This window comes from Pelecanus crispus, chromosome 7 (genome assembly GCF_030463565.1).
Source record: "Pelecanus crispus isolate bPelCri1 chromosome 7, bPelCri1.pri, whole genome shotgun sequence".
NCBI lineage: Eukaryota > Metazoa > Chordata > Aves > Pelecaniformes > Pelecanidae > Pelecanus > Pelecanus crispus.
The window spans coordinates 253,995-271,841 of record NC_134649.1 but is presented as its reverse complement, the minus strand read 5'-3'; the positions used below and the strand labels follow the sequence as shown (position 1 = coordinate 271,841).

Below are 17,847 nucleotides of genomic sequence, written 5' to 3'. Positions count from 1 at the left end.
CTGCAGCAGATAAGGAGTGTCCGATCTCTAAATGCTTCCTCCCCTCAGAAGGATGTGGAAAGGAAGACATATCTGCTTCCACTCACACCATTTTTTGTCTCCTCCTCCTCCTCATGGGTACAGTTACTCTTCTAAGATTGCAGAGCAGGACATGCCCAGTACCATTTACTCCGTCTTGGTGTACTCCCTCTGGGTATGTTTGTGACACACACCTTCTCCCCAGCACTTATGACACAAGGAGCATCAGACACACTCCTTGGCATTTCCATGACCTACCTGCAGGTTCTCCCCCCACTGAGACTTCCCTTCCAGGAGCGCATCCAACACTGCACGGCTTGGTTCTCCATTGGCTGCATCATTCCCACTCACAACATAATATGATGCTCGAACACGCTTGAAGAACTCTGGATCTGTGTTCTTTCCGCTGCAATGGTTGGGGATGTATGCCAAGTCCACATAGACAGGTGGACCCATGGGCACAGGCAAACTGCTCTTAGGACTACTGGAAGCTTTGGAAAAAAGAAAACGGAGGCTATCAAAACCCTTCTGGAAGGGACAAACACGCAAATTAACACTGAAGGACGAATTCCAGAAAGGCTTTCTCCTGCAGCTGCAGCAACAAAGTTAAGATTTATCCAGGTTCTGCTGCTCAGAGGTGACCTGAGTGCATTTCTGGGCCAGTGCTGTCACAGCTCTTGGGAGGGAAAGGGAGTTCTGAGTTCTGCTGTTCTTTGGGGAGGGACTGGAAGGCTTTAGGCTCAGAAGCCTTTCCTGGAGAAGGGAAGCAAAAAAAACCACCAAAAAAAAACCCCAAAAACCACAAAACCCCAAAACCCTCCATTTTACTAGCTTTTGCAGAGTTGTCATCCCAATCAATATTTAGTCCTAATTTTATTGTTTAATAACCTACATTTGCTAAAGAAACCTGTTCTGATGGCCCTTATATGCTATCCTATGGTATTACAGTAGTCTTTCTGGAAGCTTCATCCTGGCTTTCTGCCACCCCTGTGAATCGCTGCTGTTCCAAGGACTCTACTGCTCCTTCCTATGAACCTTTTGTACCTCTTTTCTTCATTTGCTGCTGCTTACATTTACGAGATGAGAGACGGTCAAACAAGAGTTGTTGTACTCAGCAATATATATGCATATATATACACACACAACCCTTTCCTCCCTCCCTGCTCTCTGTGGAATCACAGAGGCCTCTGTCCTCTTTTTCCTTCCATATATAATCTCTTGTAGTCTCTTCTGTCAGCAAAAAGCCACTAACTACTAGTGTGGACAACTCACTGTGCTGCCTAGCTGCCAGACAAACAAAAAATCCCTACCCATCTCAGCCAGTCTTATGGATGTCTAGTCCTCATCCCACTTTTGATTTGGGCAACTCACAGCACTGCTCCATGCACAACTTCTACATCCTATATCTTTGTCTCAACCCTCCCTTCAGACTCACGTATCCAGGCACTGCGTCTTGTCAGTCCATTCTGTGCAGCGCCTCTAAGACACGACCGTTCTGTACAGACACTCTGCTAATACCCTGATGCAGGCTCTCTCTTGACTCTACCCTATTTGCCTGTCAGCTGTTCATGAATGTTAGCTGGCACAGCCCCTGTTCCATCCACACTCCTTTGCAGAGCCCTCCCTGGCCTGGCACTGTGACCACCTCACTGCTCCATCTGCTGCTTTCCTCTCACTCCCCACTACACTGAGCAGCCCCTTCATCAACCGCTTGGCCTGTCCGTCGCCCTTGCTGTCAGTGACACCAGTTTCCCTCACCTGAGCTGTATTTGCAACACACACAGAGCTCCCTGTAGTGCCTCTGCAAACTTCCCCCACTTCTCCTGCTACACCCTCTCTTTGCCACAGTGTCTGCAATGTGCATCTGCTGAGACCACAGCACATAGCTGTGTTTCAGTTTTCTCCATTCCCCCATTCCCCCTGGCACTACCCGCCTGCTGGCTCTTGTCTTCCACTCAGCATCAATGATCTGGAGCAAAGGATTAGTATTTGCTCTGTGTCTGTAAAGTGCCTGGCACTATGGGGTCTCAGCACCGACATGGTGATGATGCAATACTCTATCACCTAATACTGGTATCATCTGGTAGGATACCTGTAGAGGACTGGTCTCCGTGTGAACACTTAACAAGAGGCCATGGGTTGTACACACACTTGAGGCCGAGTCCCTCTTTCACCCCTTTATTTAGGAAAAAGAGAAGACCTTGGCTTCCAAGAGCCAGACTGCCTGTTCAGTGCGCCCTGTGTGTGATACTCAGACATGGGAGCTGTTCCCATGCCATCTCTGCTTAACGTTTCAGAGGAAAGGACATATCTGACTACGGCAGTGTCCTGTTATTCTAAGTGACCGCTTTATCTCAGTCCAGTGCAATGTACTTATGCCGCTCACAGGCTGAGAGGTTGCCACCTCTTTTTAAAACACACAGGTATTTTGTCCTTCAATCGCTGGCATTTCTTTGACAGCACCCACCTCTAAATACCTACTGCCCCTCCACATATGTAGCCCCTGGGTGGAACTGAATCTTGGCCTATAAAGTTCTGAATTAGGTCTCACAGGTCTGTCTCTCTTCAGAGATGGTTGCGTTTGGCTGTACAGAGGTTGAGAGTTTTCCTCAAGGTTTTGATCTTTTTCAGTGATTTGTGTGACAACCTCTCTACCTTATCACTGCTTATAACTTTTTATGCCTGTCTGGGAAGTGCTATTCTCTGTTCTGCTACATTTAACCCAGTGCTTTTTCTCTGTGTTGGACCTAAAGAGAAAATGCATGCTTAAGGAAGAATTTCTTACCGGGGTTTGTTTTGATGCCATTAACAAGGCTCTTGCCAGGGTTGCTGTGACTACTCCGGGATAACTCATCCTCTGTGTGAGGAGGCTGCACCAGCGCACTGCGTGGTTTGGGCTTCTCTCCTCCATCTCTTTCTTTTTTGGCAGTGACAGATTTTGGAGATTTGTCCGATGGCTGTTTCACAGGAGTGGGTGATCGTTTCCCTTTCACATCTGATTTCCGGGCAGGTGAGGAAGATTTGGGTTTGCTCAAAGGCTTCCTTGCACCTTTGTTCTTTTCTTTTATGTCTTTCTTGGAAATTTTATCAGTTCTGCTCGTGCTTTGCTCATTTACCAACATATCAGGGTCTACCATGCAGACATCAGGGTGAGGAGGATGGGGGTGGGGATCTACCATTGGAACAGGCTGAGGATCATGGCTGGACCTAGAACTGGCGTGATGAGCATTCCCAACAGCTTTGTCCACTGGGAGGAAATCGGCATCTTCATCCGAGTCCATGTTGGCATCTGCTGTGATAGATGGACATTCTTCTGTCTCCGGTGGGACATCCGAGTCTGACTGGGAGGTTCCCGAATCACTCACTGATGTTGGAGGGGTTTCCTCCACTGTGGCACTTTGCATGGGGCTACTACCAGTGTGGGGTGGTCTTCCTTGCACTGAAGGATGACTGTCCTCCTGTGAGAGGTCACTGTCTTCAGAGAGCTCATGAGGGCTCGGGTTGATGAATGAGGGAGAGAGCTCTCCCTTCCTCTGCTTGTATTCACAGGAGGAAAATTTCTGTCCACAATCAAAACTGCCTCCTAAATGTGGCTCCATCTCATGGGAAGCATCTCCACGGTCCTCTGGTTTCCCACCCCTCTGCACATCTGGGAAAAAGGGCTGGAAACTGTGTTCAGGGGACATCAGAGAGGAAGGACGGCTCTGCCTCTCTGTGTCCTCTTTGCCTGCGCATGGAGAAAAACTGCTGTCAGAATCAGCACATGTTTTTTCATCTTTTGCCTCTGCTGCACGGTATGTACTTTGGAAAGCTTGCAGACTGGTGCTCACCTCTGTTGGACCATTGGCTGTGGTTTCATCTTCATGCTGATGATGAGGAAATGATGTCAACACATCAGGGAGAGACGTCAGTGTCATCAGCTGTTCTGTAAATGGTGCCTTCTGCTCTGGACTGCTCACACAGGGTTGCCGTTGTTTCTCTGCAGAGAATGGTGTGGGCTGTGAACTCTGGCACTCCTTTCTGCATGGCGAAATGCTGTCACCCATGCCACTTGTGAATGGAGAACCATGTTCTTCAGCAAACACAAAGTCTTTGGTTTCAGCTGTATGTGTTTTCATGGCATTATCTGGAATCTGTGGAGACACATCCCAAAGACTCCTGGTACCTGGTTCCACTCCTCTACCTGTGTATGTGGAAAGCATATGGGAGTAGAAACTTTCTGCTGTAGTCGGTATCACAGGCGTGGTAGCTTCAGATGAAGGTTCCTCTGACAGGCTGGAAGAGTCATCTTTCAGCTGCTGTTGGGGCACAGACTCTCTTTCCACAGCTTTGGAGAACAACTTATCTTCTTCATATGGACTCAGTGGTGAGAATTTAGTAAAAGATGAGTCAAGGCTGCTGATTTTCTCGGAAACCTCCAAGTACTCATCTTTCTTCCCCTGGTCTGAGAGCAAAGCACAAGGAACCTTTAAAGGAAGAGAGATATCCCCTAAATTGCTTGCTGAGGTTTGCTCATGTCTGAACATACTGGATGTTTCACTCTTTCCTAACAGGGAGCATTCAAATCCAGAAGAGCTATCCATCACTCTGCCCTCTACTGTTGGGTCCTTTTTGTATGCCTCTCCCTCTTTTCCGGAAGCAGATTTCAAGTATATGGCTTGCTCTTGGCACTCTGAGACCACCACTGCACTTGGATAATCTGTTACACAGAAATGTGATTCCTCTGTGGATTTTTCAGCAACCTCTATCTTTTGTGAGGAATCTTGTCTTAAATGGCACATTTCTGAAGCCTGCTCATCTCTGCCTACGTCTGGCAGGTCACTGTAACCAGCAACATATGTCCCCACAACAGTGGCTGATGCAGTTTTCTTACTTCCGTATTCCTCTTTCCACCCTGGATCAGAGGGTGATGAGGCAGTAGAACTGGGTGAAATCGACTCCTGATGCTTGCTTTGCAGAAGGGGTTCCGATACGTGAAACTTGTCCATTTCTGAGATGTGTGCATAGACTGTGCCTGCAGCTGCAACAGGGCTGTGCAGTTTAGACTCCTTTTCAGATTTCTCCTTAGCACCTTTTTCTAACTCCGAGTCACTCGTGCTTTCTTCCCCTCGACCTGCTTTTTCATAGTATGTATCTTTGGGACTTGAGCTTTCAGATTTCAGGGACAGAGGTATCTGTTCCTGGCTAGACAAAATGATGTTCTCATCTGGACAAGCAGCATCAATATAGGCAGCTGATTTTTCTTGATAAAATGTGTCAGTCATGTCTGTGGGAGAGGCAAATGCTGTGCTTGCGGACGATGGGTGCAGTTCAGAGTCCAGTTCTCCTGGCAAAGCAGAAGACAGCTTCGGTTTTTCCTGTCCTTCAGATATCCTAGTCTTATCTGTTGCAGACAAGGGCAAGTATCTTTCATGGATGTCTGTATAGTCAAAGGCTGAATCTGCTTTATCTTTAGGGGATGCTGGAGATGACAACTCCTTCTCAGCAGAGGTATAAAGGCAGGATTCTTCTTCCTTTGCAGAGACGTGAAAACTTGGACCTTTTTGAGAGATCAGTGCTGTTGCTGTGATCTCTGGCACCTTGTCAGTGTGACCTGGGCTGTCTGCACCCTTGGGTGTGAAGGGGGAGGGTGCAACTCCAGACACAACTATCTTCTCATAGATATCAGCATACTTGAAACTTCTTTCATCAGGGTAGGGAGTTGGTTCTCTTTCTTCTTGCTCTTGTCTTGTGGAATGGTCATCACCTCTAGGTCTGCAGACCCCTTCCTCATAGGAATAAGGCTCAGGGGAGCTCCTGGAATAGGTCTCTGGAGGATATGCCACTTGGCTGGCAGAACCCACAGCCTCAGCATGGCCCATGGCAGCACTGCTTTTTTGACAAGGGCCTTGTCCTAGAGGGGAGCGTGCATGCTGCCCTGACAGTGCAGCACTTTCTTCTGGGGACGCTGCTATATATTCATATTCTGCTGGTCTTGTAGATTGCAACAGAGCAGATGCTGCTGCCATCTGCTCTTTTCTTCCTGTAGAGTCATAAAGACCCTCAGTGGATTTGCAGTCATCCTCTTGCTTTCTCTCTGACTTGTATTTACAGTCTATTTCCTGATACAAACCACTGATGTCTGATTTCTTCTCTGCGTCCTTCGATGGGACTTCCTCCCGTAAAGGTGGCTTGCACTGATCTAACTTGTAAGACCCTTCTGTTTCTGGTGTTGTGTCAATCTCCTTTTCCAGAGTGGTAGCCATTACAGACAAAGGAGATGCCGTCAGTGCTTGGTCTAGTGACTTTGCATAGATATCTAGGACAGCTTTCTCCTCATCATCTAAGTAGGAGTAATCTTGTTTAGATGTCAACAACAAATCTTGCCTTTCTTTGTTTCCAGTTAATGCTTTGGCCTGATTTTCCTCACCAGAGACATACCGAGAAGACAGAGGAGAAATTTCCATTTGTGTTCTTTCTGGAAGAGTGATGTCAGCAGGCACTATTTCTACTTCCTTTGTTTCTGATGTAGGTTTGGCACTCTTCTGTGTGTCTTCTTTGTAATCACATGGTTCCATCTTTAAACATTCTGCTTCTGCTTGCAGTAGCACAGGTTTGTCTTCAGTGTCATGGAGATCCTCATCCTCCTCACTGGATAACTGCCCTCCTCTTCCAGTCTCTCCTTCTTCCTGAAGATACGCAAACGCAGAGCCCCATGGGTCCCTTTCTGCTCTTCTCCAGCTGTGACTGCCAGGCACTGCAGGAGACAGGATCTCCTCCTCTCCCATTTTAGGAAGGGATTTTGTTTCATATTCTGGTACCTCATCCAAGAATGTGCTCTCTCTCTCTTTATCATATCTCTGCCGCCTTCCCTGAACAGGGATCTCCTCCATCTCTTCTGGAAACCACACTTTCTTCTCATAACTTAAATCTTTCATGTAAAAGTCTTCCATTTCTGGAGATTTTTCTTCTTGAGCTTCCTTGGACCTGCAAGATTTTACACCTTCAGCAGAAATGTGTGAAGATGTTTTATCCTCAGTTGGGCTAGATTCTGTAAAGTGTAAGCCCTTTGCATCTGGAGATACTTCCTGAGAGTCCAAGCCTGCAGTTCTCCCCCTAAATGGGCCCTTTTCTGCTGCAGAAAATAAACTGCTGTCATCTGGAGACATTTCTTCACTTGAAGTATCTCTGGGTGACGTGTCTTTAACTGAGCTACTTTCTGGGCAAGGAAAAGATTTTGACACTTCTTTTGTGAGTTCTTCGGCAGAAATTTTCAGTGATTTTTCATATGTAGCTGGGCTCTGCTCTGTGAAATCCATGGATTTCACAGCTTCTGAAGGAAATTTGTCAGTAAAGTCAGACATAGTTTTTTCTTTTGCAGGTATCTCTTCTGTGAAACTAAGAGATTTGATGTCTTCTGGAGAAATTCCTTTAGCAAAAAGGTCTGAAGAGATTTCCTTGCTGGGACTCTCAGTGAGAGAAATGGATTTGGTCTCTTCTGGAGAAATGTCTTTAATGGAAACATGAGAAGATTTTTCTTCCTCTGAGGTGTCTCCTGTGAAACACAGCAGTTTTCCTTCTTCAGTAGTCACTCCCTTAACAGAAATATCTGAGGATTTTTCCTTACCAACACTGTCTTCTGTAAAAGAAAGTGATTTGGTGTCATCTGGTGAAAATTGTGAAGATTTGTCACTTTCAGATTTGCTTTGGCTTGTGAACTGTGGAGAATCCACATTTCCTAGAGATGTTTCTGTGGTAGAGAATGGCTCAAAGGACAAATGTTTTGAAAATCCCATTAAACTTTCTGTCATGGTTTTAGTTCCTTGCTCTTTTTCTGGCTCCAGAAACACATCTGTGCTGGGATGGGGCAGCACGGGATGCTCCTCCTCCTCGTCCCCTATCACCACTGTGTCCTGCTTGTGGTAGGAGAGCCAGGGCAGCTCCTCCTTCCTCACCGGTTCGTCCTGCACCTCCTCCCCAGGAGACACTGGAACGTCACTGCCCAAGTCCAGCTTGTGCTGTACAGGTCCAGGCACTTCTTTTTCATGTCTGTATTTAGCTGCAGATACCTCGTCTTCTCTGAGAGGTTCACCCTTGGCTCCCTTCACCACAACAGAAGTTGGGCCTTCCAATTTCTTGGCAGCAGCATCTGTTTGTTTTTCAAATAGATCTGAATCTACTGTTTCTAGTTTTTCCTCCACTGGAGACTGGTGGAAAGGTGTGTGTCCTGCACTAGTGGGGCCAGATGGGGTGGGAGAGGCCATTTTGACTGTACTATCATCAGGACTCATGCATCGTTCTTCAGCCTCTGCAGAGTCAACCTGGGAAAATGGTGTTTCTTCAGTGGATAATGGCAGACCAGAAGTTTGCATCACTTCCATGGGAACACTGATTAACACATTATCAGCACTTCCTTGAGGAGCAAACACGGGGGCATTGTAATGCCCTCTGAGTTTCTCAGGCATTTCAATATTTGGAGTCCCATCTTCTTCTTCCTCTTCATCTTCTGCCTCTTCATGAAGATCCTTTTTTTGAGCTTCCAGTTTTCTCTCTCCTTCTGCTAATGCATGGAAATCTTCAGGGGGTGGAGATTTAAAACATTTGTCTTCCTCCAGGGATGATGTGGGAGAGATTGTGCCAGCGGAGGGAACATAGTCGAGACCTTGGGTCGCTTCAGTCCGAGAGGAGGGCATGCTGTTTACTGTGTCTAGAAGTAAAGAGCTTTTCCCAGTCTCTTCTGTTTGTGGTGCTGTTATAGATGCAACAGATTGATCTTCTGCTACTGAAGTTGCAAAAGATGAAAGCTTATCACATTCTGTAATGGAGGTAGCAGAGGATATATGTTCCTCCTCAGCTAGAGGTGCTGCCACAATGTTTGTAGGATATGCCAGGATTTCAGACTCCTGGCCAGCATAGCCCTTGGCTGAAAGGTCAGCAGTAGGCATGGCCTGTATTCCATGTATTGCTTCAAAAGAGCCTGGGTGGTCAGGAACAGAAATGTCATAGGCATTGACATCATACTTCAAGTGTGGGATCCTCTCTTCCTGTTCATCATGTATTTCTTCATCAGAAATGGTCTGCTCTGTTTCTGAGTAGCCTGGGATAGTTTCATCTTGGATATATGAAACATGTTCTGCTGTCGCTCCTGGTGGGACTGGCAGACTGCTCAGATATGACTCTTCCTTTGTTACGTCCTTTCCAAGTAATTTGTTTTTCTCACCCATGTCACTAAATTCTTTTTCCTTTTCTGTAGTGGCAAATATTTTGTCCTCCCTCTCATCCTGATTCAGCTCATAGAAATCTCTATTTTTTTCCACCTTCTCCTCTGCCTTCATGTGCTGTTCTTCTTTTTCTTCCAGTTCTGCCTTTTCTATCACATCTTCTCTCTTTTCCTTCTCACCCTCTTCCTGTGCCTCTGTCCCCTCAATATACTTTTCACAAGTCTTTGTTTCTGCTTCCCTCTGTTTTCTGTCCAAAGAGATTTTCTCCTCTTCCTCCTTTTCTTCTTCTCTGAACGCTGATGACCAAACACCCTTTGCTAAGAGGTCTGTCTGTGACAGTACCTCTTCTTTGTCTGGAAACAGCTGAACTTCCTTGTCCTGCTCAGCTTTTCCCTCACAGTACCTCATGTCACGATTTTCATCTATCGTTCTTCTTTCATCCTCTACTTTTTCAGCATGACCTGCTCTCAGTTCTAGCTGATGGACTGCCTTTTCCTCTGCTGGTGATTCTTTTTCTGTATCAGTAGTAGTTATTCCCTGATCAGGAATGTTTGTTTTCAAAATCAGATCCACTTCAAGGCAACTCTGAGCAACCATGTCAGCAGATTCTTTTACCTCTGTTTCAGGTACTCTCATAATCTTATCACTAACCTCAATATCAGACATTTCTTGAGTCAACTGCAAGGCCCCTTTCTCCTCATGCTTCAGTTCCTCAAAGTCCTTTGTAAGATCTTCTGGTGAAGACAGGACTAACCTCTGTTCAGCTATGGAAGTCTCTCCTGGCTCCACCTGTACAGGTCCCTTCTCCATCGGTGATGTCTTCAGGTCAGCAGGTACTTCCTTTTCAGGTTTGCCTTTGATCTTCTCAGTTTTGAGTCTGCCTGGAACTTTTGCCTTGTATAATGTTTTTCTTACTTCTGGGGTAAATGGTTTTAAGTCTGGTTTAGAAATTTTTTTGGGCTCTGGTTTGGTTTCTTTCTTTTTATCCTCTTTCTTTGAATCTTTTTTTTCCTCTTTCTTTCCATCATCTTTTTTTAAGTCCTTTTTCTCCTTCTTAATCTCTTTCTTTTCTTTGTCTTTCTTCTCCTCCAGTTTGGATACTTTCTCCTTGAGATGCTTTTTCCCAACCTTGTCTTTTGCCAATTTTCTTTTCTCAGCTTTGAGAGCATCACTTGTTTCTGTCTTTATCTTTTCATGTTTAACAGGTTTCTCAGGAATTTTCTCTGAGTGTTCTTTAACCTTTTTCTCAATTTTAGCATCCTTTATGACTTCTGGTTTTACCTCCTTAATCCCCTCCTCAACTGCCTCTTCTTTCTTAGTTTGCTTTGTCACAGATGGCTTGGGGGAAGATTTAAGACTCTCTTTACTGTCAGTTCTTTGTTTAATTTTGGTCTGCTTCAGCACAGGTGGAGGTAGTCCAGAAGTGATATCTTTCTGAGTAGCCACTGGGTACCTCAGAAAATCCAGATGCTTGAGTTTCTCAAGACCTTCCAGTATCTTATTTTGAGGAGCATTTCCAGGAAACAAAACCCTTACAATTTTCTCTGTTGGGCTAGCTGGCAGCCACACTACTAGGGCTGTGATGGATGTGAGATAGGGAACAGAAATTTCACCTTCTTTCCCACTTGCGAGAATTATGCCAGTCTTTGCTTTACTATTACCAGCCCATTTCTGCATTAGAAACTGCATTTCTTTACTGTCCTTGACAGGATTCAATATATACATGTCCAGCTTACCCACTCCCATTTTGTGGAAAAGTGTGATAGGTTCAATGGTACTGCTCACCACCCTGTAGAGAGGCTCTGATTTAATGCCCAGTCTGTTGAGATACTGCAGTGTCAGACAAGCTTCTTCGATGCTCCTCTTTACTTTCATGGATGATTCAGGCATCTTCAGTTTTTCAGGAACATTAAAAAAAACCACCCCTAGCTCAGGAGAAATTAGGTTCTTCATCCAGTCACTGTAGTTGGTAGAGCCCTGGGATTGCTCCTCCTCTTGCTCAGCAACTTTCCTCTGCAGCAGCCCATTGATGCCAGGTAGGTTGTCTGCACCAATGTGGGTGAGCAGGATTGAGTCAATCCTATCCAGGTGCCTTACCAGCTTCCAGAAGCAAGATTTCCTGTCAGAGCCACCATCCACAAGGATGTTAAACCCATTGACAGCAAAGAGAGCAGAATCACCTCTCCCCCCAGGGAATATGTAGCAGCAGGGTTTAGAAAGCTTCAAAAAGCCCCCTGAGGTGGGTGGCTCCAGGAGATCAAATGGAGACGGCACATCAACTGTCTCAGAGACATATTCTGCAAACTCAGACACGCCATCCATTTCTGGCAGAACTGGATCAGGATTCAGTTTCAGATTAATAATTTCCTGAAATCGAGGATGCCCAAGGTTGCTCCAGTCTCCTTCTCCCAAGCACGACACAGTAAGGGAGGCCTTGATGTCTGAATCAGTGTTGCTAAGAATCTGGGTGACCTAATGAAACAAGCACAGACGAATAAAGGTCAAATAGAGCTCTGAGACCAATTCAGCACTTAAAAAAAAATAGCCAGTTAATGCAGAAATACTGAAGACACCATAAGCACTCTACTGACAGGAAACACTGGGGATAGATTAAATAGTCCAAAAGCCCGTAGCAAATAGATGCATGGGGCCATGTTCTGCTCTCTTTTGAAATTCTTAATGTTAATGGGCTGTTATGCTTCCTGACTGTTGGGAGTGCATGGTGACAAGACCTCAGGAAACAAAACGAAAGCAGGAACCACCTTGTCCTCTTTCCTTACTTCTTCCTATTTAACCTGGGATATCAGTCCCAGGCTTGTGCTCAAAAGTAGTTTCTTTTTGCTTTGTGAATTCTAACCCTGAGATACCCTTTTCAATGCTAATCATCATTGTTTGAACTTATCCTCACTCATTGGCTAGTGAATGATCATATAGCACTTTGTGCAGTTTTAGTGCCATAGGACTTTCTTTTTTATTCAGATTAATCTTTCCTGGGACCTATTTTGAAAGTCGTGACTCCATCTCGGATATACATACGGGGTTGGGGACATGCTACCTGATTAGTAAGTAGAACTAAGGTTGATGCAATTTCCAGGGCTCCTTAGAGCTATGCTGAACATATCCCGAGCAAAGAAGCATTAAACCTCAGACTTCCTAAGTATCTGGAATGAGATGAGTACACTTCTTTACACTGTGTTCTCTCGCTTAGACAAGCCTTAATTGACTAGTTAGTGTCCAAATAAATGGGTACCAGAAATAAATGAGAACAATCAGCCTAAAATAAAGTGGGTAGATTTGCTGATGTAATTACAGCAACAATGATATCAATTGTCAAAATATCACCCAGCCATTCCTGCAGCAACTGTACATTCAATCAGATGGAGACATTCTAAACATCTGGCACACAATGATCAAGGGAAGCACGGCTTATCAAAAACTGAAGCAGCATTCTGTATTGTCAATGAGCACCAATAGAGAGTTTAAAGCCTCTGAGGAAAGCTATAGTACACCTAGCTAAGGTAACTAGCATTGGACCAGAGGTTCAGAGATGTCCTATAAGGTTTTCAAGACCCCACTGGACAAAGCCCTGAGCAATCTTGTCTAAATTCAGGGCTGACCCCGCTCTGCGCAGGAGGTTGGGCTACAGACCTCTCAAGTGCCCTTCCAACCTGAGTGATTCTGCAATTCTATGATTAAATAATGACATCTGTAGTTATTTAATCATCATGTAGTTACTTAATCAGCATTTTGTCATCCCCTCGTCATCTTTACACACTCCTAATGAACACTCTAAACCTTGCAAACAGCTTATGCTTGCTGGACTGACTGTGAGATGAAGAGAAATACCCACATTTACTAGGGTGATGATGGCCTCTGTTGGCTGCTTTCTGGAAGCTGCCCACAGATACTTTAACAACCGCTTTAAGAAATTTTGAGTGTCTGCCCACTGCAGAGCCAGTCTGGGAGGTTATTTCAAGCTGAGCACTTAAAGGTGGAATTACCCATGCCTGTCACCTTGGAAAACTTAAGCCAGGGAGTTAAAGCAAGATGCCCAAGACTACAACATGAATTATTTACGGTGTGCAATTTTTTGCTGGATTCCAAGCCCATCTCTCTGCACATCTGCCACCTGAAGGAGTGGCGCAGGCTGCATTGCTCTATCATGCACTGTGTGAACAGGAGGGGACACACTGGCTTACTGCTCACACTCACCTCTGGGTCTGAAAGTATCTCAGCAAACTTCTGGTAAGTGAAGGTCCCCGTCTGGAGGATCAAGTCTCCTTCCTGGTCTGAGCTCTGACCACAGAAGATCAGTAGTTTGTGGGCTGATGAATCACACACCAGTGAGCGGACCTGTTACCATTAGACAGAGTGTTGCAGTCAGAAAGTTATCTGTATTCCTCACCAGCACCCAGAAGCCAAATCACATGGACAGGCAATACTTAACACATTATTCACAAATAGCCAAAACACAAATTTTCTACATACAAGAGAGTAGGTTACTGAAGAGGGAAGACACTGCTACTGCCTGCCCAACACAGCTCCATGTCACATCATAATTCACATTGAGAAAGTAGGCCAATGCTAAGAGAAAATGTTTAGTGTTACACTGCTGTGTAAGAGGTCGGCACATTTAGACTCTCATCAAACTAGAATGCTCAAGGTTCAGAAGCCCTCCACCTTGTTTGCTAGGAAACGCTACAAGCTCCTGAGAAATCCTTAAAAATCGGGCAATTCTAAGGCACTGACTCCTCCCGGAAGCAGCTCATTCCTAAAGGGCTAGCACACAAGAAACCATACACTCTCATGTGTTCTTTGTCTAGCAGTAAATTCTGCCACAGAATACTGGTTCCTGCATGTATCTTGTTGGCAAGACCAGAACACCTGGCCACTTCACCACACCTTGCAGCAGACTGGCAGCATGTTCAAACTCTCCAGAAGGTGCAAAGTGTGATGATCATGACCTCTATGTCAAGCAAGGGCAGGAGAGCTGATGTGGAGAAAAACCCACTGGCATCTGGTCCTTACCTCAGACACGACGCTGTCCACATTGGGATTTACCAGGATCACTGTCTCCAGGGTATCACTCCGGTGATGGAGGGTTCTTTGGCCTGGGAAGAGGCAAGGGATTAGACAGGATGTGAGGAGCTGATGAGACAGTATCTGCCTACCGATGTTTTAACCACTTCAGCGTGGGTTTGATTGTAAGGCTTCAACTTGCATTCTAGACCCAATTTAATACCTGGGTCTTATAGAACAAAGCAAACTCTTTTCAGTAACAAGGAAAAAATCCTAGTTCTGGATCAGTACAATTTGCAACTCAACTCCAATGTGTTCTGAAGTCCACAGTGCCAGGCATGTCAAGCTGCCCTCTTGTGCCAGACAGCTGTGCCCCCTAAATGCTGGCACAGACCAGTTATCCCCTCCAGACAGAAGTATCTTGCCTCATTGCAGCTACCGTGGAGCGGTATGTCTGGATGTTGTCCAAGCCTTAGTCACCATAGGGCTTTGTGTGCCAGCCACCCTTCATTGGAGTGGTGCAGCACTAATGATGAATCTCTCATCATTCTTAGTAAGTTTTTTCTCTTATGAAGTGTTTTTCTTTAATCCAAACATGCACCTCTAGAGGTAAACTGCTGCTGTGGGAACCACCTAGATGCTAAGAATGCTTGTTCTCCTGTCTCCCTCCTGTGAGAGCCACAACCAGGCGCCCAGACAGGACCCTGCTCTCTCTATATATTTAGGCAAAAAAGGAAGAGCCTAAGAAGAAGAACAAGCAAGAGCCTGGTAGTGCAAAAAAGCAGTTTGTGTACTCACCTTGGCATGGATATTTGGCAAAATAGTTACATAATGCCTGGGCCGTATTAATTTATTTGAAAGAACAGTGGTGAGTGCCTGCCATCCTGAAAGGCAGGGCTAGAGCCATCATTGTGTACCCACATCAAACAGCTCTGGGAAGCAGGACGATGTCCAGGACCTTCCTGCAGCACTTCCCTTGACATCGCAGGCAGTACATAATTTTTGGATTCTGGTCTTTGCAAATACCTACCTCTGGCCACTACATCCACTCTACAAACCAGGCACTTTGAACTTAACTGTTAGAACGTATCATTTATACGGTTTAAATCTTTCACAGGCTTTAACCCCTCATATAGACTGGAGGGCCATAGATCTTCATTGAAAATGGACCTCTATTTCTATTTTTCATCTTCCAAACAACTGCTGCTCTTCCCTCTCTATTCCACAACCTCCCAATCAGCTCTCTTTCTAGGCAGATCTCAGTCCTTCTAAAATAGCTTGATCAAACTGGTATTTCAAAGACACCAAAAGGACACAAAAAGAAAGAAGTCAGAGAAAGGCCAATACTCAGTATAGCTTCAATCAAACTCAGTTTACTGGGATGTTTTACTCTGGCTGCCAGCAATTAAGTATAAACCAGACAGATATGCCCAGAAGGCAACTTTCAGCCCAACATGAGAGTGGCTCTAAGCTCTCAGCAGAACTATTTATACTATGCATCTCTAGCTGCAAGTTGTGTTCTTTCAGTTTGTCTAAAAATGGTCACTCCAGACTGAAACAAAACCATCACTGTGCAAAGGAAATGCTTGCACTGAGTTCAGTGGCATTTCTGCCACTTGATGTGGGATGTGGTGTATGGATGGGAGAGGCTGGGAACCAAGCCCCTGCAAAAAGAAGGAATGCTGCAAGTGAGCCCGTGGGGAGCAGTGTGGGAGGGCGGCAGGTGGCGCAGATAAGGAGGGCCAGGAAGTGTTCTGGGGCATGCGCTGCAGCCAAAAGAAGCAAAATCCCACTCATCCTCGAGGTAATGGTAATTGTGAAGGCATTGCTGATAGCTTGGCATTGCTTCGATCCCAGGAGCAAACACAAGGAGTACCTCGTTTCCTCACTGATTGCATCGTGCAGTTTTCACACAGCTCACCCCACACCAGGACCTCCACTCACACCCTGCTCAGAGCATCCAGAAGTGATCTGCTCCCATTTGTCAACAGTAGGTCTGGGACAAAATGAAACCCATGCCATTCACCAGGCTTCGACCTCTGCCACCTTACTTCCTCTACGTACCAGGCAGATGTTTTTGGAAGTTGTTACCCACGTCACTTGGAGAACACAGCTTGGTGTACAGAACCAACACCAGCACTCTTCCTTGTGCCATGTGAAAGGAGGGCCCTCAGGCACAGCGTACTCACCGGTGCCCATGTGGGCATCCTTCCAGGCACCAGGTGCCAAGGCGCTGCAGAGGCAACGCCAGCCTGAGGTCTGTGGGCTGGCCAGTGCTTGGTGGACAATGTACAGGAAAAGGGGCCTGTCTGCAGGGCTAACAGGCATGAAGATACTGCTGCTCTTTGCTATTTCTGTCGTTCGAGCCCAAGCAGCTGAGCTGTCACCGCCGAGACCGGTAAACAAAGCGTGGCTGGTTAGCATTCTGCTCGCATCCTCCACCCCCTGGAGGGGCTGCCCCTTCATACTTGAAAGAAAGAGAAGGGTTCAAGCTGCGGGGCCAGCTGCTGCTGGCAGATGGAAGGTAGGAATGGCGAAGTACTGAGTCTTGTGAAGGGCTGTGAAGATGATTAAGGGACTGAAGCATTTTCATATGAGGCGAGGCTGAGCGCGCTAAGACTGTTTAGGTTGTAAAAGAGAAGGCTTGGGGTGGGGGGGGGATCTTATCAATATAAATACCTGATGGGAGGGAATGAAGAAGAGGATGTCAGACTCTCTTCTCAGTAGTGCCCAGTGACAGGACAAGAGGCAAAAATTAAAGACACATGCAATTCCATCTGAACACAAGAAAACTTTTTTTTTACTGTGAGGGTTGTCAAACGCTGGAACGGGTTGTACAAAGAGGTTGTGGAGTATCCATCCTCGAAGATACTCAAAACCCAGCTGGACACAGTCCTGGGAAACCTACTCTAGCTGACCCTTGCTGAGCAGGTGGGATTGGACTAGACGATCTCAAGATGTCCCTTCCAACCTACGATTTGGTGATTCTCTGACTCTGTGAAGCAGTGCAGCCCTCCAGGGCTTTGCTCCTGACCTGCTGTTGGGCAGATGCCCTTTCTTCTGTTGCAGCAGTTGGTTCTCAGAAGCATACAGGAGCACAGCCATACAGACAGGCCACTTCCAGAAACACTGAATCACTGCACACACACACACACATGCATGCCAAACCCCAAAACTGTTCTTCAGCTTAATTCAGAGATAAAGCAGAACAGCACAGAAACTCCAGGCTGAACTGCAAACGGTGAATGAGACAGCAACATGGTGACCTAACCCGGCCTGTGAACTCACCAGGGCAAGTGCGCCAGTCCCTGCTCACGCCCAGGCTGCTAGCAGCTGTGTCCCTCCGCTCAGTGACAGTAGCACCCCTGCATGTGACACAGTAAATGCTGGGCTGCGCCCAGCGAGGGAATACCCATCATCCCAAAGTCTGGGAATCCAAGCACTCGTCAGTCTGAGGAGCCCTTTGCTGTCTGCTTCCTCTATACAGGTCTGCAGAAGCAGCTGCAGACAAAAGATTTAAACACATGGACTGGGGCATCCTTCTTCTTATCAACAAAAATTAGGTGCAACAGAAATGAGTAGCGGTGCAACTGACATTGCGGACATAGTG

General features: G+C 46.1%; 1 protein-coding gene across 1 annotated transcript in view; it reads right to left on the bottom strand.

Annotated features, from left to right (window-relative positions):
* MAP1A (microtubule associated protein 1A) overlaps positions 1 to 17,847 on the bottom strand; it is a 63,980-nt gene that overhangs the window by 816 nt on the left and 45,317 nt on the right. Inside the window, exons 3-6 of the mRNA XM_075714304.1 lie at positions 14,247 to 14,329; positions 13,431 to 13,571; positions 2,804 to 11,690; positions 277 to 509 (exon numbers count right to left, since the gene is read on the bottom strand). Coding sequence (XP_075570419.1) covers positions 277 to 509; positions 2,804 to 11,690; positions 13,431 to 13,571; positions 14,247 to 14,329 — 9,344 coding nt within the window. The remainder of the gene's footprint in view (positions 1 to 276; positions 510 to 2,803; positions 11,691 to 13,430; positions 13,572 to 14,246; positions 14,330 to 17,847) is intronic.